The sequence below is a fragment of the Rhodamnia argentea genome, chromosome 5 (genome assembly GCF_020921035.1).
Source record: "Rhodamnia argentea isolate NSW1041297 chromosome 5, ASM2092103v1, whole genome shotgun sequence".
Taxonomy (NCBI): domain Eukaryota; kingdom Viridiplantae; phylum Streptophyta; class Magnoliopsida; order Myrtales; family Myrtaceae; genus Rhodamnia; species Rhodamnia argentea.
This window is the reverse complement of record NC_063154.1, coordinates 4,661,215-4,688,710: the sequence shown is the minus strand read 5'-3', so window position 1 is coordinate 4,688,710 and position 27,496 is coordinate 4,661,215. Positions and strand designations below refer to the sequence as shown.

The window sequence follows — 27,496 nt, the reverse complement described above, 5'->3', positions numbered from 1 at the left end:
TTATCATGTACAGAGACTTTCTATAGATAAGTCCATTTCATTCAAAAACACATTGTTACCGTGGAACAGAACTTTGATAATTTGAAATGACGTCGAGCAAGTTTAGCAAAAGAATTATAGTATGTGAGAAAAATTATAGATAGCATTTTATTGGTATGTTAAGGTAATACAAGTTACATTTTCAGTAGCTTGATTTTGATCTTAACACAGCATTGTGAGCCACGAAAGGAAAACTAGCTGTGTTGTTATTCTCAAGAGAATTGCAGAAGGCAAAACAGTAAGGACATTCATAATATCAGTCCAGTCACCCAAAATCAAGAGTAGCTCCAATAAACATAATCAACACCCATCATCTTTTTTCTCCAACATAAACCCTTGGATACACATGAATATAAATTAAGAACGTCATATTATTGCAAATTTTACTATTGCATTATGGAAGCCTGTCCTGTGCACCGCCCAGTAAAATAACAGGGGGAGGAAAAGGAAAGATGCCTTTGGTACACTAGTTTGGAACTTTTGTTTGAAATTAGTTAATCACTAATCGACCAGTAAATAGAGCCATATATGAGGGGAAAAAAATACTGAACCTATCTATACAAGCAAGCAACCGGCTGTCGTGAATGGCAAGATGTAAGACACAATTCAGACTATATGGCTCTGTTTCAAGTTCTTCCGACCGCGCTTCCTCCTTGGGTTTGCAGCAAGCATGCAAGAGAACGCATTAACTAGTTCGGGGTCCTCATCGGTTATGAGAATCTTGGCAGCACCCGGATCAGCAAGCAAAAGCTTTGACATGAGATAGCCTGCAATCGACCAGGTCTGGAATAGGCGGGCCTGTTTGCCGATGAATCTTGATCTTTTCGTGTCATAATATTCGGGCCACCTGTCTCTTGCTATGTGTCTTTCCGTGATCTCAAAAGCCTACGCAGCAATGTCTGCTCTATTCATCTTTATGCAAATCACTGTGAGCTGCAAAACACTTTCCCTCCATCAAATTCGAAATCTCTATATTTTATCTATAATGAACTTAACAGGGTTTTGTAACGGTTTAGTAAAATAAACGCTAACCTTCCAAAGCAGAGTTGGCCAAGAACCTGCATTGTGATAGGACCACGGCCTGCATCAGAGTACCAATCACATAAGAACGCCATATTAAGCAAAGAAACTGAACTGTCAGAAAAACGCAAATACGCATTTATGTCATTGTCAATTAAAACTTTACGTGTTTTTAGGATCACTTCCAGTGATGATCTGCCATTCTTGTCCTTCAAGAGCAGGATAAGAAATCTTAAATGGCATGTCGGCAACTAAATCTGCCCACTTCGCTCAATGAGATCCAAAATGGCATGGGACTGATCCACGGTTGCAAGCCCGCTAACAATGGACCAGAAGTTCCCAAGAGAAAAGAATCGGAAATCCATGTGGGCAGGCTGCAAGTTCCCGATTAAGTAGCCCCCTCTGTTTGGAATCCATTCAACCAACCATGGAGGAATTTGATCAGGATAAATGTTGAACTTGTTGACTGCGTCATATGAGTATTCTTCTGTCTTGTACCGGTAAATTTCATTTAATTTTCTTAAATCAATCCGATAATACTCCCTGATATGGTAGGAGATCGAGAGCTACTAGACGATTGTTCAGAGCACAAATTAGATCAGCAGATCCATCCTCCGGAGCAAGCATCTCTCGCGCGGACATTAAGGCAGAATAAAAGAGTGCCTGCAAAATTTTAACCATATTCACGTCACATAATTTAAGGAAATGTTATCTATGAGAGAAGATAATGTTATCTGAGTGATAATTAGATTTGTATGAGTTATCTGACTAAAGAAAAAAATAGCCGAAACAAGCTTTCGGCTTTGAGGATAACATCGACAAATTGAACTCATTTGTTTTACCAATTCCAATTTGAGAGAACGGTAGCATTTTTGTTGATACAAACTTTTTGGTTTTGAATGAAGCATAGATGGATTGAAAATGTTTTGTGAAGGTTTAACAATTGTCATTGTGAAATAGTGTGGCAAATTATTGATAGATATCATGAAGCCGATTCAAATCTGCTATATGAAGTAAGTTCATCGAATTATGAGAGATTTGTCTTGTGTTGATCTTTTCCAAGGGCCTGCTGGGCAAGACATTTATCATTAATTATGAAATGAAACCAGATGATGGCTCCATGTTTTTCATAGAGTTGGTCCAAATGTTCCATGAAGATATTCGTCCGGTGATGAGAGATCTCGCTCTTTCTTTGTAGTTCTCTGTATTATGGTGCTTTTATCTCACTCATTCTTGTGCTTATTGCGGACTCATCTTCTTTATTTCCTGATTCCTTTAATAGGGAACATCCTATTGTGGACTATGCAGAGATAAATGAACACTATGCAAAGATCAAAAGTATAATTAGAAGATAAGCTAAAAACGGTACGATTTATGTGGCACGCATCGATATATGATTTGTCTTTTACTTATTTAGGTCTGTTATAGAAATTATGCATGATAGATGGCTTCTACTATTAAGATCTGTTGCGGCTGTAATGTATATTAGTCGGGGAGGGTATCTCCATGAAAAAAATTGGAGGTCGATCGCTCAGATTCTCCTCTTTATACTTTTGTTCGCCGCACGTTTACCTGTTTATGTGTTGGTAGGCGTTATTTTCTTTTTTTCCACCAATGAACTTTCAGATCAAGATCGACGGATCTATTTAGCCCTACGGTAGCAAATATGCATGATCGGTGGCTTTTTAAGGAGATATCTTTTGCGGCTGCAACCCCTACAAGTTACACGTGCAGCTTCCGAGAAAAAGTTAGGGGCTGAGTATCGTCGTTATACCTTTGTTTGCATACGATCACCCATTAAATGATCTCGGGAGACCATTAGTTTTGCATTGTCAGACTTCAAATGTACTCTTCTATCAAGATCGACACGGTTTGGATTTATTTGGTTCTCGAATTATAGCTCAAGGTTCCCTTTTCGAATCTTTCGGGTCATTAACTACCGCTATGGGGTCTATACATTGGTGATAGTTGTTTTTGGTTGACTGACTTGTCTTTCCATACCGTATACTGATTTTTGTGAAGTTGGAAGGTGTTCGTTTTGCATATCTGAAGCAATTCTTTTACTTAAAACATATTGATGACATACTAAATGTTTAAATGCTGATGAAGAATATTGCTATTTATTTGCATGGAACAAATTGTAATGATTCAGTGTCTTGATTTCTCCTCTTAACTTAGGCTTTGCATGCTAGAATCTTGTTGGTCTACATTTATGCTTATATCTCAAAGCATTATCATGGAAAGATCAAAGGAAGAACTGCTGTATTACTCCATCTCTAATTTGTAGTCAATCAATTGCATTTTCTGCTTGAGTTGTCCGAGTATCCTATTAACGTAATGGAAAATTAAATAATCGTCTTTCATAGCATATCAATAATTGACTCAGTACTGTCCTGCTCCATCGTATCATAATAATATTTAATCCATAGTGATATGATGATTAGTTTAGGCCCACTAACTATTCTAAATGTTTTCCAGCATTGGTGCTTCAGCGCTGAACCTGCCACTTGAGGTGCTGCAACTTGGTGTTGCTGCTTCCTCGAAGCCAGAGTAAGTAAACACTTTGATTCGACATAAAAATTTTGGCATGCTTACTTATGCTTGATGTCTTAATGGTGAAGTTTAATGGCTTGCTTGGATTTGTTGCTAAGTGTACTCATCCTGCATGTGAGTGACTTTGCGCTGCTGCATATACAAAAAGTGTACCATGGACTGCGTCCGCACGTGGAGTAACCAAATGATAATGACATGTAATTATCTACAAAGTATGAGATGATCAAAACTATAATGGATACTCTGAAACATGCAGTGTGTGATGATGGATCTTCCGAAATCGTGTCTCCACTAGAAACATGTGGAAAATGATTGAGCTTTCTTATCTTACAACCTTAGAGATCTACTTAATGGTTAATTTCTCTTTCTAGGTTTCTCCTTTTTGCACCCAGAACTCTTTTACATCCAAGTCCTTTTCTGCCATATCTTGCTTTATACCTTCAACGGTCAATATTTCAGCCATTGCCAATACTTTATGCAATTGAAAACTACTCTGCTGAGACGGTGAAGTGGTTTCCTGAAGATCTAAGAAATCTATTGACTACTTCATTGCCTAGGGTCATTTTCCTTCTTTGCTCTTTTCTTCGCAAATAGAAGTATAATGGACCATGTGACCACTTGAACCCACCAAGATGTAATTATTCTGAACAAATGAGGCATGAGAGAAACAAGAGGGCCATTCACTTACATTAATGTTGTTTTTGCCTTAATTTGATATTGCACAGCGATATGTCGCTGTTATATCTTACTTCGAGAATTCTCATGTTTGCAGCTCGATAGCAAGATCATCAACCTTAGGGGAACCTGGCAAGGACGGGGGGCGATTGAAATTGGGTGACCGGTGTCTCATCAAGGTTGCCAGCCTCTAGCGATGAAGTGGTCATGGAAAAGTTTTTTAGTGTCTAACAAAAAACTTAGGATCTAGCCGTGTGTTGTTTGAGCATCTGAAATTGCTCTCATGTTGGTTCTGTTGTTTCTTATCTGAGCATCTAAACTTGCTCTTAGTACAATTAACGTCGTCATTTCTTATGTCGAGCATATGAACTGCTCTTGGTTCGTGTTGCTGGTTACTTCTATGGCTTCTCTTTATCCTTACAAAAATTGAACCCTATGCTTCAACATGTTGATATTGCCTTGTGGTGCATGTCTTACTTTATCCCTATGCACCAACTTGATTATGTTGTTAAGTCAAGGCTGAAGCAAAAGTTTTGGTTTCTCTGGACAAGCTGTCTAGTTTTATCTTTCTGTGAGAAAATTTTCCAAGGTCTAAAATATGTATTTTTTTTTTTTTTGTCAGATTTCTTCTTTTCTCTTCTTACAGCAATTTTTTGCTTTTGCCAATAATTGTTTGTGCAGTTTAGTTGGATGAGGGTTTACAGTGAACATTTGGATAGTCTAGCTTTCGGAAAGGTTTGAGAATGAAACCTAATTGATGTAGGCGTTGCATTTGCAGCTCCCTCAGATAGTGAACATTTTGGCTTTACCTTCATGAGCTTGGGTCCTATTCTACTTGTGCAGTAATTAATCACATTTCTGCTGCAAATTAGGGTTAGAAAGTCTGCTACTATGTTTTATTTTTCCAGTTTTTCAGACACTTCTTTGATCAACATCAACATCACCTTTATCCCAAATTAGTTGGGGTCGGCAGTCAATGAACCCAAAAATAAATAAAATAAAAGCAAGACGGATTTAGAAAAAAGAAATAATTATATAAATATATATATATATGAAAAAAGGACTAAAAAGGACAGTCTGGAACATGGAAATTCTGCTCCTCCACAATAATAATAGCTTTCTTCCACTACATCCTAAGACAAACAGTACTCCAATCCATTTCCCACTTCATTATCTTATTTTATTACTCTCCCCCCGGTAAGTTTCAGCCGACCTCTTCCTTCTTTATGTCATGCCTTCGATAACAAACTTCTGTTTTTACCAAAGCATCTAAGGATCTTAAAAAAAATATGCCCAAACCATCTCAAACTATGTTCTCTCGTATTTTCTGCCACCGGTACTACTCCAACTTTTTGTTGAATATCTTCATTTCTTATCTTATCCATCCTTGTATGACCACACATCCACCTTAACATCCTCATGTCCGCTACCCCCATTTTATGCTCATGTTGCCTCTGTGCTGGCCAACTCTTACTCATCGTCATTTCCCATCCCTATCTTTGATAGGACTACTGACTATTGGAGCATTAAAATGACTACATTCTTGATGGACCAAGATTTATGGAACATCATGGAAAAGGGTTATGAGACTCCGCAAGAAGATGCAAGCGTTCCAAAAGATCAACTACAAAGGGATGCAAGGGCATTATGTGTTATTTAGCAAGCACTCTCGGAAAGGGTATTTCCGAGAATAAATCGGAGGGAAGACCGCGAAGAAGGCTTGGAAGATACTATGAGAAGAATTCCAAGGAGCAAAGAAGGTACGCACTATTCAGCTTCAAACTCTAAGAAGAGATTTCGATAATTCTAAAATGAAAAGTTTGAGACCGTCCAAGAATATTTTCGAAATTAAAAGAACTAGTTAATCAAATGAGATCCTGTGGAGATGAAATGACTGATCAAAGGGTAGTAGAAAAAATACTAGTGTCACTTACTAAAAAATACAGTCCTATTGTCACAACCATAGAAGGGACTAAGGACATAACGACCCTTTCAATAAGTGAATTAATTGGCTCCCTAGAAGCACATGAGACAAGACTGATGGCACAAGATGAAGATTCGGTGGAAAGTGTCTTCTAGTCTAAAATGAACATATGGTCTCTTCAATCTAAAAATGGGAGAAGGAGCTCATGGAAAAATAGAAGAGGAGGAGAAAATATTCAAAAGTAAAAATATCAACCGTCTGGTATTTGCAAGAAAACTAATCATTTGGAGAAAGATTGTTGGTTGAGAAATAAACCACAATGTAGCTTTTGTAAAAGATATGACCACGTAGAAAAATATTATCGCTCGAAAAAAAAAATAACTGAGCCAACTATGTTGAAGAAAAAGAAAGTGAAGACAATACACTCTACACAGGCCAATCGGGCAAATGATAAGAAAAATGATACGTGGTGCACTAATAAAAGGTATAGCAATCATATGACAGGAGATGAATATATATTCATTAGGATTGATTCATCAGTGAAATCACAAGTAAAATTGGGCAACAACGCATTAGTCGATGTGAAAGGAAAGGGCACTATCATCGTTGAACAAATAAAGGCCCAAAATATATTCGTAATGTATATATTGTCCCCAGTTTGCACAAAATCTCTTGAGTGTGGGCCAAATGACATAAAGTGGGTATTCTCTGTACCATAGAGAAGATGCCTACATTATCTATGATTTATATAAAAACATTATTGCCTCTGTTAAAATGAATAATAGCAATTTTCGTAGTCAAGGGAAATACGTTAGAGGTATAGCCATGAAAGCTCAATTTGATGATACATGGTTATGGCCACGGAGATTTGGCCGCTTCACTTTGCTGGACTAATAATTCTCTATGAGAAAACTATGATGAGAGATTTTCCAGCCATATCAGAAATTTCAGATCTTTACGAAGGCTACCTCCTTGGAAAACAATAAAGGCAATCCTTCCAATATGGAGGGCCATGGAGAGCTAAGAAGCCATTGCAACTAATTCATACATGTGTGTGGTCCAATAAGGACTCCAATAAGCCAGTTAGAATAAATATTTCATCTTATTCATTAACAACTATACAACAATGACGTGGCTCTACTTTTTCGAGAAAGAGGGGAGGTTTTCTCTATTTTCAGGAAATTAGACTAACAGTAGTTGTGTTTTGGATATAACTGTATCTGTCCATCATTATGATGAATTTTTTTCTGTTGGACCAAAATTTTCCTCTTTAACCTCTCTCTCAATGATTTGTGAGGCGCTACGCCCAATCTCTTTCAATGCCAGATTAAACAATGCAAAGGCAACAAAAAAAATTGATGAATCTGAATTGAAAATGTTTACATTCTCTCAAATTATCAAAAATAAGCTTGCGTAGCCATTAGATGGTGAAAATTTTGCTGTCACTTGCTATATATCTTCATTTCATTTCTAACTGTTTTATTTCTCAGATTTGTCCAAGTCGACGTGTGAAGAATTAGAACTACCGTTCAGGAGAACCCACCAAAAAATTAAAGAAAAGGACACCGATTTTTTTAGGATTTTCCATAATTAGTAACAAATCAAAATGAATTTGATATCTTCCTGCTATTATTATTTAGTGGGTGAAACAAGAATAAGTTATATTCTTGTATAATTGCTGATATTCATGAGGACAGATGAAAAAATGGCCTAAAAAAATGGCCTAATACCCCAAAAAAAACCCTCAACTTTGGCATTTGTTCCACTTATATCCAAAACTATTACTTGTCTCATAAAAAACCCCAAACTTTTAGTTGTGTCCCAATTCTACCGCCTAATGCAAAAAAAAAAATCTCAACTTTAGCATATGTCTCAATTATACCCAAAACGTTTTTGTCTCTTAAAAAACCTTCAACTTTTACTTTTGTCTCAATCCTACCATCATCAACCTTCCGTCCATAATCATTGTTAGTTAATCCTACGTGGCTCGAATTTTCTTGCCGAACTTACCAATGAATTTTCAAAATTCGAAAACAACAGGTTTAAAGGACGACGAAATTTGAGATTGTTCGTTCAAATAATCATATATCCACATCTAGTCGTTCTTTAGGTCGTCGAGTGTCGAGGACAATCCGAAACGCATTGTCTTGAATGGCTCTGTATCTCCCGATAATTTATAGGGGAAGCAAACAACAGATGCTAAAATTAGGGTTTTTTTTCATGTCGGCTTTGTTGAGATGTAATTTATCAATGACGTGGAAATGTCACGTAAGATTAACTAATAGTGATTATGAACCGAAGGCTAACGATGGTAGAATTGGGACAAAAGTAAAAGTTGGAGGTTTTTTATGAGATAAAAAATCATTTTTGATATAATTGGGACAGAAAAAAGTAAAAGTTGGAGGTTTTTTTTTTGTATTAGGCCGGTAGAATTGGGACAAAAGTAAAAGTTGAAATTTTTTTTTTTTTTGTATTAGGCCAGTAGAATTGGGACAAAAGTAAAGTTGGAGGTTTTTTATGGTATAAAAAAAATTTTGGATATAAATTAGATAAAGACTAAAGTTGGGAGTTGGGGTTTTTTTTTTTTTGGTATTGGGCCGTTTTTGGTGGGTTGTCCTAAATGATTGTTCTAATTCTTCACACATTGATTTGGATAAATTGAGAAACAAAACAGTTAAGAAATAAACTAAAGAAATATACCAAGTGACAACAAATTTTTCACCCACTAATGGATATGCAAGCTTTTTTTTTTTTATAATTTGAGAAAAAGGAAAAAAGGTTTCAACTTAGGTATGACAATTTTTTTTTTTTTTTTTTGGCCTTTTCATTGTTTAACCTGCATTGAATGAGATTGGACGTTGCGCCTTACAAATTTTGAGAGAGGGAGACTTAAAGGGAAAAATCATAATAGTATTTTTTGGTCAAACAACGTGCCTTAATAAAAACAAAGTAATTAAATCCAAAAGCCATACATGGCCAACTTTCACAGAAGCGCATCCAACTACAGTATTTCCCCAATGTCGCGTAATGATCTTTGATGGTCCTATTCGAAAACCTCAGCCCAAATTGCATAACTTCTTTCGATGGTAATTGTAAGACCATTCTTTGATTAATAAAAATGGCAAGACCATTCGAAGATGTTGATCAATCTCAGTAGACAAGGTAATTGCATGTGTGTTGCACGAGGAGAGCTCCGAGAATAATCTGCCCGTGCATCTGTCGGTGTGTTGAGGAGGCAAGCCATAAAAGTGGCGTAAGCTGTGACATGCCAGGAGGAGCCCTTGTGGCACGGCTCAAATGCAATGAAATTGAGGAACAAAGAAACCTAAGAAGTCATTGAATTTTAGTACTGGATTTTCAGGACACCATTGTTTACTTTGATGTCCATGAAGCTTTCACAATGGGTTGGCCCGAACTAAATGCCTGCCCGGTAGAGCTTAGTCATGGAATGGAACATGCGAAGGAGTTTATTTAGAATCAATGGAAGAGAAGATAAGAAAGTGTATTTCGGAGGTCTTAGCTTCAACAGCGATGAGCTCATCGTGGTTATGGTGCTGGATGGTTGCTTTATCATTGAGTTGTTCTACAAGTACTACCATGAATTGGAAGACCACACCTATCCGGGGCATGACCCTTTGTTGACCGAACCATGGATGTTGCCTTTCCTAATGCAAGATCTCGCCAAACTCGAGAACCAGATTTCTTTGTTCATTCTTAAACATCTGTTCGATATGATGCTGGGTTGTTGGAATGAGAGACATCCTTCTCTATCCGATCTCCCCTTGAGTTTCTTCAACCGCATGTTTCAAAGACCAGACGATGTCTTGAAGTAGCACGTTGATTGGGAAGGAGAACATCTCTTAATTTCCTCCATTTGACTAGCAATGCCACAGGGACTTCTCCAAGCATGTCACAGCTTATGCCACTTTCATGGCTTGCCAACTCAACACACCAGCGTATGCCGAGTTCCTGTGCAGACTGCAAGATCATCGAGAGATATGTGGGACGGATGAGAAAATTTCCCATTTCTTCAGCAACATCGGGAAAGATGTCAAGTTCGACATCCACCAGAACAATTTTTGCCAGGTATTCCAGGATGTGAATGCGTATAGCGAGAAGGCTGGCGAGTGCATTGGGCTGGCTTCAAGAACACCTACTTCAGAACACGGTGTTCTCTCATATCAGCTGTAGCAGCATTCATACTTCTTGCTCTCGCGACAATTCAGTCTTTCTTTGATGTGTATGCTTATTACCGACCTCCTTCCAATTCCAAATCATAGTGACGTTTAATGTATGATCTCCATCTGCTGCTCATAGTTGTTGGTCATTAACGCATATTTCCAACCACCTTCATGATTTCAATAATTAGTAATGTTAACCCTGGATATTCATTTCGAACAAGATCTTTAAGGGGTGAAACTGAGTTGGTTTCCAATGAATAACTTACTGCTTATAATTCTTAGAGTTTGTGATATTAGAATGAGTTGCAGCTAAATAACTTATTTCTACACAAGTACATTGTAGTAATTACTCAAATTCTGTTATTCATTCCAGAAACTACATGCTTTCTTTGCACGTGTGTTGCATGAGAAAAGCCGCAAGATTGATCTACCTGTTCATTACCCATGAGTAGCACGGGTTGAATATTTAAATTGCCTCACATTATGGTCCTGTAATTAGTAAGAAAAGGGATTATATTTGCTAAGGAATTGATGTACTAGATTTGTCAATAACTAAAAGGAGTGTTTCCAAAATCAAACTATCGGCAAGGCACAAATCACAGAAAAATATTCAGCAAATTAAACAGAAAAAGAAAAACATAAATGCCCAAAAAGTCAAATTCTCGCCACAACCAAACGGCCAAGAGCAATAGTTCTTCCTATGAGATTTTGTGAGATCGCTTCTAACTGTTCTAAAAGCTTAAGCTTTTGAATTGGACTTTCTAACATTGTATCGTAACAGGATGTCCTGAGTTTAAATCATTCTAGGCCCCATTTGCCTCCCCAATTAAATATTTTCACGCTTAGTACTAGGCAAAAAGATCTGACTAAATGTGATGGGGAGTGTTAGAATATATAAATATTAAACCGTGCCTTCATCTACAAGCTTAAACTTTTTGGTTAGACTTTCTAACACTTTCCATCATAATAAAGGACATCATTAATTTTTCAGATGCAAAATTTCAAAAGAAAGAGGGGTAACGGATACTTCTTCCTCCAAGGAGATGATGACCCCACAAAGCTCCTCAAGAAGCTCGTCCCTTTCTGCAGCCATTGCTTTGACACAAATAACCTGAAAAGACTGCACACACAACCAAAAGCAGAGAGAGCGTATAGGGAGAGAATGTGTATGAAAGGTGTGTGGATCCAGTGAGCGAACCCAAAAGGGGTTTATATAGCGGTTGCACGGGCAAAAGTTGGTCATGATTGAGCTTGTAAGCTGAAAATGAGAAAAAGGGCAAAAGAAGAGTAATGGAGAAGTGAAGGCCATGCCATGTTTTGTGTGATTCTGTTGAACCGGAAGTAATTGTCTTTCCATGGTAAGGTTGTGTGCCAAAGCTGGCTTCGTAATGCCTCTCTTCTTTGTTTTGCTAGTTTGTAATGAGACAGAAAAACATTGGAAATGAAAATCACTGCATTTGGTAAGGAGGCTACCGAAATAAGATAAAAAGGATCGGCTCGAATTATAATGAACCGGAATGTCAATTACTGAAAATCACTGCATTTGGTAACACATCGAGATGGGAAAGTGTCGCTTTTGTGGTCTAAACTTGTTGTTTCAAGTTGATGTGAATAATAGCAGATTAGGTAATGCTACTTACCGTATAAAATTGTTTCTGCATAAAAGTTGTAAAAACCCAAGATTACTTAAAAATTCACTTATGTGCTGGCCTTCTTTATCAACCCAATTCCCAACTCATTCGTTCTCGCCTTCCCCAATGGGATGAAAATGCAAGAATGCTGCAATTTCGGATCCCACTTTCCATTTCAAATTTGGCTGATTTCAATTTGCCAAACTGTATCTAGAAAGGGAATAAGGCTACCATTCCCATTCTTAATGGTCTCACTCTTGATATCCAAACATGTTCAGGAGGATGCTTGTGTTTTTATGTGTTGGTTGTATCAGTAATCCTGTGTAACAAGTCAACCATAACGTCCACATCATTTGAAACATAGCTGATGTTCTATAAGACTTTCAAGAAAAATCTTATTTTTAGTTAACTCACTGTCGCGACCTAAAAATTGAATTTTTTCAGGTTAACGGATTATTAGGTTAATTAGATTAACTAACCTAATTCGGACTCTCCCAAGTCCTACCGAATCGCAACTTAGGTTCAATTACATGCCAAGATTTTAAATTGGAGCCGCCACTAATCTTTTATGGTAGGTAGATTAGAAACCTAAATAAAGTATTCGGAAGAAAATACTTTATTTCATACGAACCAGAGATTAAATGGATTCGGGGACTTGGTTACATTAACTTTTCAATTAATGCCCTTTCGGTACCCGATTTTCATGAAAAATCCTTAGTTTGATGATTTGAATTAAAAATTTTTTTGGGTTTTCTTTTATTAAATGCAATGCTAATGCAATCTACCTATATGACAAATGAGATGTAATGACATGGCAAAACTACGTGACATGGCATAATGACGTGGCAAATATGCATGACAAAGAAAATATAACAATGCAAACTAAACTATAATGCTATGCAACGTGGATGGTATTTTTTGGTATATTTTTGTGTATTTTCGGATTCATGAAAAAATAAAGGTAAAAACTACTCTAACGTGAAGTAACATCTAATTTAACTTAAGAAATTGATTTCTCAAAGTCCTAATTTTATTAGACATTATTTTCATGCAAAAAGTGAAGAGAAATGTGATTTAGCTTAAGAAAATGTAACATCTTTTTTTGGGATTTTTTAGGAATTTATTTAAACCATGAAAACAATGAAATTTGAACAAAAATAAACAATATTGCCCATAAAACACCTTTAAATCCGAAATTCCGATTTTTATTCACAACATCCCCGAGATTAGGGTTAGCAAGTGAATATATTATAGAATTACCGTCGTCCCTATATACATAGGGCAAACCTTGAAATTCTATTTAGGAATTAGCGATCCGCTCCTCGAGATCGAGGATTTGATATCTAATTCACACGTACGGGCACGATCGTACTTCGAGATCGAAGTCATATGTTGCCTTTAATGTACGTTTTCCGAGGGACAAGGCACAATTGGGGAGCATGTGTTATGGGCAAGTTTGTTTAAAGATGTTCAAACTTTATGACAATAAATGGCAAACAACATGCAGAATATAAACATGCCAAATATAAAAGTAAAAACCAACCAAGGCTGCATGAATTTCGAAAATCCATAGGGGATTACCAAAATTTTAAAGGGCATATGGCCCTATCCTCAAAGGATATCGATATCTTTTAAATTTAGGAAAAGTTATCTCTTGAGATCTTCAAAGTGGATTAGATAATTTTTCAGACAATTTTTCAAGTGTAAAAGATATGATAAGGATTTTTTAAGGATTCCAATTTAGACACAAGATAATCTTCAATATTCCAAAAGATGTGTGTAATATCTTTAAGATATGATAGGACTTCAGATTATCTTAAATTTAAATCAAATATCCAAAGATATACTATGCTCAAGATATGTACAATTTTGAAAATGGGAGATATGCTCTACGTTCAAAATCCACCAAACTAGGCAACCATATATCCGAAATTTACTTCATCCACCGAATATTCAAATCAAGCAAGCAATTTTCCAAATATCAATAGATTAGAAAGGTTACCTAATTTGATCTTGAAGCAAACTTGAACACCAAGCGACTTTGCTTAGACCGATCGGCTGAGATTTGCGCACCTAAGGAAACCTTGGCAAGATGAACTCGCAGCAGCTAATTTGAACCTTAGTCCACGCCAATTTGCAAGGAAAATCACTCTAAAACGCTGAGCTAATCGTCTTTTAACAACGACACAAATCTGCACCGATTAGTAGCAAAAATACCCAAAAAAACAAAGCTGTTTTGTGCTCGATTCAGCAGTGAAAAGCCACTAAACAGCAGCTAGATTACTCCCTTAACAGCTGTGGAAAACCGGACTAAACAGTGGCCGAATTACGCACTAAGTAGCAGCAAAATAAACCTCGAACAGCAGTGAAAATAGGGCTGGAAAGCAGTGGATCCGGGCACCAATCAGCAGCGAAGAACGGCCCCAGACAGTGACGAAACCGGTATTGAACAGCAGGAAGATTGGGTACTCAGCAGCAAGATTCGAGGTCGAATCAGTAGCAAAAAGGGGCACCTAGCCAGGAGGAGAAGCACCAAACACAACCAATCCACCTTTAAAAAAACTTCTCTCTTTTTTCTCTTATGCTCACGTGTATCCCCTTTCTTTTTGTGAGCAGGAAATTGCCGTCCCCCCAAAACCCTAGTGAAAGAGCTCTATTTATAGAGAAAAGCTTTGCAAGCTTGGGGCTTAAGTTTTGTTAATCCTGCCAAACAAACCCGGGATCAAAGTATGTGATCAATTGAGTCCCAAAGGATCCAATTGCATTAATTTGATTGAAATTTTTGGCACATAATAATTGACATTTTTAATTAAGGCCTTTAAGCTTAAAATAGCCCCAAATTCTTCTTTGAATTGCCGTTTTTTTTTTTATTATTTAAGCTCATATCATCTAACAAATCAAGCTCAAATCTTCTGCCGTCGGTGGTCCAATGCAAAATGCAATGCATGAATACTAAAATTAAATGAAAAAGATGAGCTATTATTTTTGGTAGGAATTAAAATTTAACTCCAGATTTTTATGCAAAATAAATGAATAAGGAGAAATCAAAATTTAGGTGTCAACACTCACTTCTTCGCATGTAATTACCTCGTGATATATAATAAATTCACAGAAGAGCCTTCTCATTTAAGGTAGTAATAAGAATCTTAAATAAGTTATTAGGGTTCAGAATAAATTTAGGGCTTTCATAGTAGACCTTAACTGTACCAAACTTTTCAAATTCAACTGGTTTGTTAAAGTCAATTTTAGACACTGGAATCAAATGTTAATTAGCTCGTATCAAGCACCCCCCGAATCACTTCATGCCTAGATCTGTCCCTAGAAGCCAAGTACATATTTTTCAGTAGCTAAGTACGAATCTTTCCGAGTCGAAAAACAGCATTTCGGTAAATTAATACACGAATCAAATTTTCAACCGAAAAGCAAACTAACAGTTAGAAGAAATATTCCTCACAAGCAAGAGACCCAAAATAATGAAGGATATAGAACTTTGATAGTTGAACACGTAACCCAAACAATTCCATAAACGCGAAAAGGTAAATTTTCTAACATAAAGATAAAATCACAGCTTGTCCAGAGAAACCAAAAGTTTTGCTTCAGCCTCAACTCAACATCATAATCAAGTTGGCGCATAGGGATAAAGTAAGACATGCAACACAAGGCAACATCAACATGTTGAAGCATAGGGTTCAATTTATATAAGGATAAAGAGATGCCATAGAAGTAACCAGCAACACCAACCAAGAGCAGTTCAGATGCTCGACACACAAAGCGACGGTATAGGAATATTCACCTATTGTCCATCGACTACGTCATTTGGCCTGATCCTAGGCCCTGCCATTAATTGTACTAAGAGCAAGTTCGGATGCTCAGATAGGAAACAACAGAAACAACATGTGGAGAGCAAGTCCAGATGCTCAAACAAGACACGACTATATCATAAGTTTTTTATTAGACACCGAAAGACTTCCATGATCACTTCATTACTTGGGTCTGGCAACCTTAATGAGACGCCGGTCAACCAATTTTCAGTTGCCCCCACGCCATGCCAGGGTTCGCACAAGGTTGATGATCCTGCACTCAAGCTGCAAACATGAGAATTCTCAAAGTCAGATATAGCAGCAAATCGCAATGCATTGTCAAATTCAGATAAAAACAAGATTAATGTAAGTCAATGGCCTTTTGTTTCTCTCATGCCTTATGAGTTCAGAATAATTACATCTTGGTGGTTCAAGTTGTCGCATGTTTCATTATGCTTCTATTAGCGAAGAAAAGAACAGAGAGGGAAAATGACCCTAAGCAATGAAGTGGTCAATATATTTCTCAGATCTTCATGAAATCCCATCACCGTCTCAACAGAGTAGTTTTCAATTGCATAAAGTATTGGCAATGGCTGAAATATGGACCGTTCAAGGTATAAAGCAAGATAGGGAAGAATAGGATCTAAGTTTTGGATGCATAAAGTTGTAAGATAAGACAGCCCAGTCATTTTTCACATTTTTCTAATGGAGACACGATTCCGGCAGGTCTCTCATCACACACTGCATGTTTTAGATTACCCATTAAGGTTTTGGTCATCTCATACTCTCTAGATAATCACATGCCATTTTCATTTGGTTATTGTAGTTAACCAACGGCTAGTATGCTACCTCAAGGATGGTCTCCAAGTGCGGACGCAGTTTACGGTACTCTCGATGTATACGAAGCAGCGCAAAGTCGCACCTGCATGATGAGCATCCTTAGCAACAAATCCAAGCAAGCCACTAAACTTCGCCATTGAGACATCAAGCATAAGCAAGAATGCCAATTATTTTATGTGGAACCAAAGTATTTACTTACTCTGCCTTGGAGGAATCAGCAATACCAAGTCGCAGCACCTCAAGTGGCAGGTTCAGCACTGAAGTACCAAAGCTGGAAAACATTTAGAATAGTTAGTGGGCCTAAACTAATGATCATACCACTATGGATTAACTATCATTATGATACAATAGAGCAGGATAGTACGAGTCGATTATAAATATGCTAGGAAAGACAATTATTTAATATGCTATTACATTAATAAGATACTCGGACAACTCAAGTAGAAAATGCAATTGATTGACTATAAATTAGAGATGGATTAATACAGCAGTTCTTCCTTTGATCTCTTCATAATAGTGCTTTGAGATATTAACATATATGTAGACCAACAAGATTCTATCATGCCAAGCCTAAGTCAAGAGGAGAGATCAAAACACTGAATCATTACCATTTGTTCCATGAAAATAGATAACAAATGATCTAGCTTAAGTCCAATATGCAAATACTCTTTCATAAGATGAGTAACAGCAATATTCTTCATCAGCCTTTAAACATTCACTAAGTCATCAGTATGTTTTAAGTAAAAGAATTGCTTCGGATATGCAAAACGAACACCTTCCGACATCACAAAAATTAGTATAAGATGTGGAAAGGAAAATCAGCCAACCAAAGACAACTATTACCAACGTATAAAACACGCAACGGTAATTAATGACCCAAAAGATTTCGAAAAGAGAACCTTGAGCTCTAACTTGAAACCCAAATAAATCCAAGATGTGTTGATCTTGAAAGAAGAGTACGTTTGAAGACTGAAAATACAAACAGCCTTCCGACATCATTTAATGGTAATCATACACAAACAAAGGTATAAACGACGATACGCCGGCCCCAACTATTTCTCGGAAACACCACTTGTAACCTGTAGGGGTTGCAGCCTCAAAAGATATCACCTTAAAAAGCCATCGATCATGCATATTCGCTACTTTAGGGCTTGTATCCGTCAATCTTGATCTAAAAGCTCGTTGGTGGAAAAAAGGAAAATAACGCCTACCAACACATAAAAAGGAAAACATGCAGCGAACAAAAGTATCAAGAGCATAATCTAAGTGATCAACCTCCAATTTTTTCACAGATGCACCCTCCGTGACTAATATACGTTACAGCCGCAAAAGATCATAACAATAAAGCCATCTATCATGCATAATTTCTACAACTGACCTAAATAAGTGGAAGACTAACCATATATCGATGCGTATCACGTGAACCATATGGTTATTGTCTTACCTTCTAACTTTCCTTTTGATCTTTACATAGTACTCATTTATCTCTGAATAATCCACAGCAGGATGTTCCCTGTTAAAGGAATCAAGATAAGTCCTCAATAAGCACATGAACGAGTGAGAAAGAAGCACCATAACAAGGATTGCCACAGAGATTACAAAGCAAGAGCGAGATGTCTCATCGCCGATCCAATTTCTTCTTTGAAATTTTGGACCAAGAATATGAAAAACATGGAGCCATCATTCGGTTTCCCTTCATAATTAGTGATACATTGCTCGTCCAGCAGGCCCTTGAAAAAGATCAACATAAGACAAATCTATTAGAATTTGATGAACTTGCTTCATATGACAGATTTGAATCAACTTCATGATATCTATCAATATTTTGCCACACTCAATTGTTATACCTTCACAAAACATTTTCAATCTATCTATGCTTCATTCAAAACCAAAAAGTTTGTTTCAATGAAAAGGCTACTGTTCTCTCAAATTGGAATTGGTAAAACAAATAGGTTCAATTTGTCGATGTTTCCCTCGCAGCCGAAAGCTTGTTTCGGACAAGGCTACTTTTTTCTGTAGTCGAAACTAACAAAACATTATCAAGGGTCACTAGTCTAAAAAGATTCTACCCTTTCCCTACATATGCAAACCAAGAAAAGGGTAGTTTCATTCGCTGTCGAATTAAATAAACAACAGTGGCAAAAAAAATTATTACAAGAAACAACACTGTTTCATTTTCAGATGCAAAAAATTCAAAGAACAAAGGATAACAGGATACTTGTCCCTGGAGGGAGGTGAAACTTGCATACAGCTCGTCAATAAGAGCATCTATTCCGTCGGCCATTGTTTAGGCACAAAGAACCAAGAAATCTTCACACAAACAGAAGCAGAGATAGTGTATGCCAAGAAAATCTTTAGGAGGGCTGTATAGATTGTGTGAATGACCAAGTTGGGTTTATATAGGCGATTGCACTAGCAAAGCTGGGTGGTCATAGCGGATATTACATTGAGGCTGAAAATGAGGAGAAGGGACGAAAGAAGGGTAATAAAGAAGGGAAGGCCATGCATGCTTTGAGTGTGTTGATCTGGAAGTAACTGCTCTGCAATGGCCAGGCTATGGGGCAAAGCTGGCTTACTGACGCCACTCTTCTTCGTTTTTAAGCTGGTAATGAGAGGGAAACACACAGAAAGGGTTTAGTTTCTGTCACCAAACGGTGCACGTAAGGTCTATTTCATGTAACGAAGAGATGCCATGGCTGGAATTCTTACCGTGTCAATTGAATCAATAGATCTAGTGGTTCCCATGTGAGACCCGCACGTATGACGATACGAGTCGATCCAAGACAGACTAATCTAGACAAGAATTCACCGGTAACAATGAGGTATTGCAAAATCCTATCTTACCTTTTCTCACGTTTTTGTCATTTGCAGTACATGCACCTCCGGTTGAGGTGTCTTTTTGGTGGTTTCCTAATTACTCTCTTTTCCTTTTTTTTGACTCTGCTTATTACTCATTCAACATATGTTCTTGAAGTTACCAATCAAGGAGAAAAAAATCTGATGCATTACCAAAACCATGGAAAGAAAGATCTGGGACATTACCAAAATCATGTTTTGTTGAAGTAATCCTAATTTTCTTTAATTTTCATACTGAATTCTTTTTCAAGTTAAATTTCTAAGATTTCCTTTGTCAGTTGATAAACCGATCGTGCTTTGGATTTATATGGATTACAAATATGCCAAAAAAATTATATGAGTTGGAGAAGAGATCGAAGTAATTTATTTTCTTCTCATTGATGATGAAGTTGTAAGAAACATCTGTAAGTTATTTATCATGTACAGAGACTTTCTACAGATAAGTACATTTCATTCAAAAACGTATTGCTACCATGGAACAGAACTTAGTTAATTTGAAATGGCGTCAAGCAAGTTTAGCAAAAGAATTATAGTCTGTGAGAAAAATTATAGATAGCATTTTATTGGTATATTAAGCTAATACAAGTTACATTATCAGTAGCTTGATTTTGATCTTAGTACAGCATTCTGAACCAGAAGGCAAAACAGTAAGGACATTCGCAATATCAGTCCAGTCACCCAAAATCAAGAGTAGCCCCAATAAACATAACCAACACCCATCATCTTATTTCTCCAACATAAACACTTGGATACACATGAAGACAAATTAAGAACGTTGTATTATTGCAAATTTTACTATTGCATTATGGAAGCCTGTCCTGTGCACCTCCCAGCAAAATAATAGGGGGAGGAAAAGGAAGCATGCGTTTGGTACACTAGTTTGCAACTTTTGTTTGAAATTAATTAATCATTATTCAACCAGTAAATAGACCCATATATGAGGCGAAAAAATACTTAACCTATCTATACAAGCAAGCAACCGGCTGTCGTGAATGGCAAGATGTAAGACAATTCAGACTATATAGCTCTGCTTCAAGTTCTTCCGACCGCGCTTCCTCCTTGGGTTTGCACCAAGCATGCAAGAGAACGCATTAACTAGTTCGGGGTCCTCATCGGTTATGAGAATCCTGGCAGCACCCGGATCTGCAAGCAAAAGCTTTGCCACGAGATAGCCTGCAATCGACCAGGTCTGGAATAGGCGAGCCTGTTTGCCGATGAATCTTGATCTTCTCGTGTCATAATATTCGGGCCACCTTTCTCTTGATATGCGTCTTTCCGCGATCTGAACAGCCTTCGCGGCAATGTCTGCTCTATTCATCTTTATGCAAGCCACTGTGAGCTGCAAAACACTTTCCCTCCATCAAATTCGAAATCTCTATATTTTATCTATAATGAACTTAACAGGTTTTTGTAAAGGCTTTGTAAAATAAACACTAACCTGCCAAAGCAGAGTTGGCCAAGAACCTGCATTGTGATAGGACCACGGCCTGCATCAGAGTACCAATCACGTAAGAATACCACATTAAGCAAAGAAACTGAACTGTCAGAAAAACACAGATACGCATTTATATCATTGTCAATTAAAACTTTACGTGTTTTTAGGATCACTTCCAGTAATGATCTGCCATTCTTGTCCTTCAAGAGCAGGATAAGAAATCTTAAATGGCATGTCGGCAACTAAATCTGCCCACTTCGCTTCAATGAGATCCAAAATGGCATGGGACTGATCCACGGTTGCAAGCCCGCTAACAATGGACCAGAAGTTCCCAAGAGAAAAGAATCGGAAATCCATGTGGGCAGGTTGCAAGTTCCCGATTAAGTAGCCCCCTCTGTTTGGAATCCATTCAACCAACCATGGAGGAATTTGATCAGGATAAATGTTGAACTTGTTGACTGCGTCATATGAGTATTCTTCCGTCTTGTACCGGTAAATTTCATTTAATTTTCTTAAATCAATCCAATAATACTCCCTGATATGGAAGGAGAGAGCTACTAGACGATTGTTCAGAGCACGAATTAGATCAGCAGATCCATCCTCCGGAGCAAGCATCTCGCGTGCGGACATTAAGGCAGAATAAAAGAGTGCCTGCAAATTTTTAACCGTATTCACGTCACAATATTTAAGAAAATGTTATCTGTGAGAGAAGATAATGTTATCTGAGTGATCATTAGATTTATCTGTAGTTGAAATCAGATAATAACCTGCCAATGTCATGAGAACCAAGAGATATGTACTCTATTTGAAGGACCAAATTAAATTCACCCGGCAGACAAAATAACGATGACCTTCCTCTTATATGCATATTAAAAACGGCTCTGATCTTGGCCTGCTTATGATTTCACCCCATAGTTAAAATTTAACTTAGAAATGCCACCAAATCTCCTAGCTAAACACATCTGCAATCCTGATCCTGTTTAAGATCTGCTATGACTTGAAGCGGTGTATACCATCACATCACCCAATGTATACAGAGAAACATGTTCCATGCACAAGTACATCCCCAAAACTAAAGAAGAAAGTATTCTCCAAAACCATCCTAATTACGTTGGCAAAACAAAGAAAAATATAAGCAAAGAAATGTATGCCCACGAGAGAGAGAGAGAGAGATTTGGCATTCGATATCTTACTCTCAGCAACTGCTATGCATGGTTCGCTATAAAGCTGTTGTCCGAGAGCTAAAAGTACCGTAGAGTGAATAAAGACATTACTTTAAGATCGACTGACAATGCATCAAAATAAAATCTGGGTTGGCAGATACTTATTCAGCAGCCGCCATGATATGCAAACATGCGGTTTGACCTATTAAGGTGATTTTCCCCTATTTATCTTATAAGGAAGAACAGCAACAATAGTATATACTGACATGCTAAGATATATTTTCATTTTTCTGAGTTGGCACATTCTTAAAACGTAACATCTAAATTTCATAAGAATAAGCCATTCAAGGCTGAAGGCACAACTAAGCTACTTGATGAAGTATTCAAGACCCTTCCCTACATAACTTTATTATTGTGAGGGATGTGGAGCTCTTTGCATGAAGTTGGCACAGATTAGATAAGCAACTCGATCAGGTTCAACGCAAGAAGCAACCACCACCAGTATAATAGGAACTTCATTAAGAGAGAAATACGATTCCTCTATTTCTCCATTTACCACTATGCCTCCACTTACATATGGTCATTATAGAAAGAACTCTTAAAAAATGATCAGTTAAGGTGACACAGAATATGCTCACCTGTATTTCGAGAGGGTGGCCATGGATTCCCATTCGTCGATCAATCATACAAGAACCATCAGTCACCAATAATGTAGGGAACATATCAAACCCGTCAGCCAGGCACAGCTTTAAAATCATCTTTATTCCTGTTTGAACATCAATCCTCTCTTGAACAGAGAGATCCCCAGATATCTTGCCATATGCACGTAAAAGAATAATCCACCATAAACCTGACATACAGAGAACGAGATGGATGCTCATTTATCGACACGAGAGTTCTAACGTAGAATATAATATCATCAACCTCTTCTTGAAGCCATAACTTAATTACCAGAATCGACTGGTGCAACACGACCTATAGCTGCCTCCCCAAAGTCTGGATCTAATACCTCTTCTGTGGCAGAATCATCCCCATCCAAAGGAACCGTGCGAACCTTAAAACTAGCAGGCATTAAACCTTGACCAGGACTATGGCAGTCCATTGTCTTCTCCCAGCTCTGCAATAAGGAATTTCAGATTTGCAGTACAGGACATTTGATTGAGCAACAGAGGATTCTTGCTTATTGAGAATCAAAGAGTAATTCAGCACAGCAGCAAGAAGTTGGAACTGTAGCATAAGCAGCCATCTTAAAAGCTGAAAGATAATAAAACCTTCTTTCTCCTAGATGTGTCCCCTTCTTAGAAGGAGATGGATTAGCGGATGAACTCATGTCATGATTTAAAAACTAAATAAAGAATTTCAGAAGCGCTTGAAGAACTATCATATATGGGCACACATTATGATATACTTAACTTGGCTAAGATGCGTTCAGCATGTTCAATCACAACGGATAGATTAGATTGCAAGAATTCTTCCCTTAATTCAGATGAAAGGCATGGTGTACATCCACACCACATTAAGAGCACCGAAATTGATGAAGACCATCTTTCAGTTACAAGAATTACAAATCACCATAATAATGCAACAAAGTTTCTTCACCGTGTGAGCATACATAATCAGAACCACAGAAAATTATGGTGACTAGATTAATTTGAAAAACTCAATGTGCAGTCGCCAAAATGCATCTGATATTGTGTTAAATAAGCTTAGAAACTGAATATGTCAAACATATATTGACAAAAAGAATCGAACGTAGGAAAAAAGCACGGATAACCACCATTGAAATGAGTTACATCAATGGCAAGTGGAATAGTATATACCTGCAACTGAAGAGTGTGAAGGATGAAGTTCCGCACAATATCATACTCACCCTTCAAGAGAAAAGCTATACCAGAAGGAATGAAGTCACGAATGAAGACCTGATCGTAGTTCAAAACGTTAGAACTGGTTGGATCATTTGCAGCAATAGTTCCAATAGGAGTTCCACAGTAATAAACAACTGAGTCGCGCAATAGATCCCATGCTTCTTCCTCAATGGGGTCAACATTAGCCCTGTGAATGGTACTGCTGGCTCTGGGTGCACCATTTGAGATTGAATCCGTTTTCTCCTCTTTCAATTGCTTGACATCGTCAAAATTCAGAACATGTGGCCCATTAACCAAAGTATTTAAGGGGTTCAGATCATCGGCACTATCAACAAACCAACTCCCAGTGTTTGTCCCACCAACACTTTCAGCTCGTTGGCATCTGCAACTTGAAAACTTCAACCGATCGATACTCCTATCCTTATATGAACTCCCTCCAAATCCTTGCACCCCATAGGCTTCAGAATTACTCAACGGTATGCTTGCATAGACAGGGATTTTTATTTTTTTCGATGCACTTCTTTTGGTACTAATCAGACGAGAGTTAAATGAATATGCCAAGCCCAATGCATTAGAACTTGGGTCAGAACAAAGATTGCGTGGAGCAACTCCGGAGAAAACTTGGAGAACTCCTTCAGCAGTGCCCATGGCCACAATACTTGACAAGCAGAAAATATCTTACCGATATCAATTATAAGTGTACAAGATTGAAGACAACCGGCAAACCTCCTATAAATCTAATCGAAGGAAATGCCCTGAAAAAAAGATGCAATTGAAGCTGTCATTACTCCTACTTCACAAATTGAAGACCAAGAGGACAGGTAGAAAGAACTTAGAACGCACAGTTGAAGCACATATTCCAGAAAATGCAGGACCGCAATTAACCGGCAAAAATTAGCCAAAACAGTCTTTCACTTGCTAGTATAAACCCGCCCCCCCAGTGCAGAGTAAGCAAAAACAGCACAACCAATTTTTAGGGCACAAAAGCGTAAAGAATCATTTCACTGAATAAATTCCAAGAGACTCATCTGGCTCGATTCAGATTAAATTCTGTTCATATTTCACACCAAGAAAAACATCAACCGCTCTCTCATAACTCTGTGAGCCAAAAACAGAACAAGCCCTTCCGATATCTTTGACACTAAAATCACAAGCCTTCCACAACTGTCAGAAAAAAAAATTTATACCCGCATTTTGTCCCTAGCGTCCCACAAGAACATCAAACAGCTCGAAAACTAAGTAAAAACAAAACTAAACAAGCCAATCTAACCGATCAGAAGTCATGAGGACAATCATCGAGGACAAATCATGCAAAATTGAAGCCATAATCAGCTCGGGGAGAGATCAAGCCGAGGTGAAATAAACAATTATCATAATGGGTGCTCGGAATCAGCCAAAAAGATGACAACTTCACACGTTCGCCGCGGCTAATTCAAAGAACAAGGAACAGCAAAAAGCAGGAAACGTACGAGCTGGTAGATGCAAAACAAAGTAAAGCTCCGGCGAAGTACACAGACGATTCACTACGATACCCAGATTATGGTTGAAGACTCGCACCAGTTCCCAGAATCAGACCGATTCGACGTCCGGGAATCTTTGACAAAACCAAATTCTTGGCGCCGCAAGAAAACGTGGCGAATTCAAGACAGCCTGGGGCAAGCTGATGATTTTTCGGTACGAAACGAAACAAGGCCGTCGCTCTCGACGCTTGTAATGAATCTCTCTCGCTCCCGTTTGCTACACCAACATCAGCTGCAATGAAAACCTCGTGCGAAACGAAGAAGAAAATCAGACGAACTTCTCTTCTCGTCACGCCTCTTCCATCTGCTTTCGTCCTCCCATTTTATTACATTTTTCCCTAGTATTTCACATTTTTATTTTTATTTTTATTTTTTTCTGAGAAACTAATAAAAATTGATATTATTATTTTTCACTGCGCGCAAACAATTCTACTTTTAGCAATTAGTTGTGGATAATGTTTGGCAAAGGCCTCCTCTAGGTTTTAGAACCAATTAGAGGCGAGATCTTCGAAAGCTTGACATGTCATGATTGTAAATTTCGAATTGACCCACGTTTCCGGACTCGATTCTCCGCAAAAACTAGTAGGCAAAATTAAAATATCAAGAAACAAAAAAACGAAAATTTAGACTATTTAAGTAACTCGATTTGTTCATGGCCAAACAAGCTTTTTGAGCACTCGACGAATCAATTGTCGAGCCGAGATAGCCCTCTCGTCGCGAGCTCGCGGAGCGGACATCGGAGCGGACACGCGTATTTGCTTCCAAGGCAAGTTCCTACAGGAGCGCGAGTTTCATAACTTAGAATCCTCCGAAATCTTGAGCGAGTCCGACCATCGCGATCGCGGCTTGAACATCTTAAAATTAGGATTAATCGACTCGTCAACGTACCAAGTTAGCCGATTCTCCACAAAACCTAATTAGGCAAATAAAATATCAAGAAACAAAAAAAATTGAATTGTTTAAACTAATCAATCATCTAGTAGGGTAGTCGCCTCGTCGCTTGAATATCTTAAAAGTTAGGATTGATAAGACTCGTCAACGTACCAAGTTGGACGGTTTTCATCTAGTATAGTTGTCAGTGTGAATGGAAAGAGGGCAGGAAGCAACGGTGGGTGGTTGTGTTGACTCGCAAGCGGGGATTGACGAAGGAAGTTCTGCTGGCCCAAAGGGTAACGCATGGCCAGATGCAGCACCAGTCGTTGCCAACAGAAGTTCAGCTTCCTCGTGATCTCATTTGCTCCCGATCGACTCTTTCCGTTAAAATAACGTGATTTGTACGTTCACCTTTCGCCTCGTCTCGTCAAAAAATTGAGCAGTTCTAGTGGTACCCAGGGTCGGTCGATGGCGATGGCGATGGTGAAGCGATTGGTTTGATCCGAATGATGTTGTGCTCCGACGAAGGCGTTGCTTGATGTAAGCTCGAAGGTCGGGCTGGGTACTTACAGGGTGAAACGTCGAGCGGTGCAAATGGATAAGATGATCTCCGATGTGCGGAAGTCTTCAATCTTTCTTTATTTTATTTTTATTTTTTTTGCCTCGATCTACTTCCATCGTTTTATTGGCTTCTAACACTCCTTTTTACGTTGAACTGCCTCCATTATCTTTTGTGGATCACTGGATCCCACTCTTAATTTAAGATTATTTATTATATTTTTTTCTTCGTTTTCTCATATTTAATTTTATTGGAGATGAAACTATACATGCTCCTCTTAAGCAACATCTATTAAGGTTAAATATAGGGCCCACTCTTGATTTAAGATTAATGCTCGCCTTCTTCTTTTTTTCGTTTTTCCTTTTCTTTATCCAGTTGAATAAAATCAGTGTATCTTTTCCAAAAAAAAATAGTTTATTTGGTAGATTACTAACTAATTATCGTGTTTTGTGAGCTACCCAAACATTAGGGTTTCCTAATTTTCTCTTTCTGTCGACAAACCCCGTGCTTCGTTATTCTCTCTCTCCCTCTCTCGACAAACCCCATCATCTCCTCAAAAATC

General features: G+C 37.9%; 2 protein-coding genes and 1 pseudogene across 2 annotated transcripts in view; all 3 read right to left on the bottom strand.

The window, feature by feature from the left end:
- Positions 1-27,496, bottom strand: part of LOC115749848 — a 469,397-nt gene that overhangs the window by 203,960 nt on the left and 237,941 nt on the right. The gene's annotated exons all lie outside the window — the stretch shown is intronic.
- Positions 337-22,744, bottom strand: LOC115751289 (annotated as a pseudogene).
- Positions 20,222-25,782, bottom strand: LOC115751276 (neutral/alkaline invertase 3, chloroplastic-like). The gene is made up of 7 exons (XM_048279131.1): positions 25,333-25,782; positions 23,938-24,737; positions 23,069-23,234; positions 22,756-22,967; positions 21,112-21,605; positions 20,958-21,006; positions 20,222-20,858 (listed from the first exon to the last, which is right to left on the bottom strand). The coding sequence occupies exons 2-7, from the start codon at positions 24,628-24,630 to the stop codon at positions 20,532-20,534; spliced, it is 1,941 nt and encodes a 646-aa protein (XP_048135088.1). The 5' UTR covers positions 24,631-24,737; positions 25,333-25,782; the 3' UTR covers positions 20,222-20,531.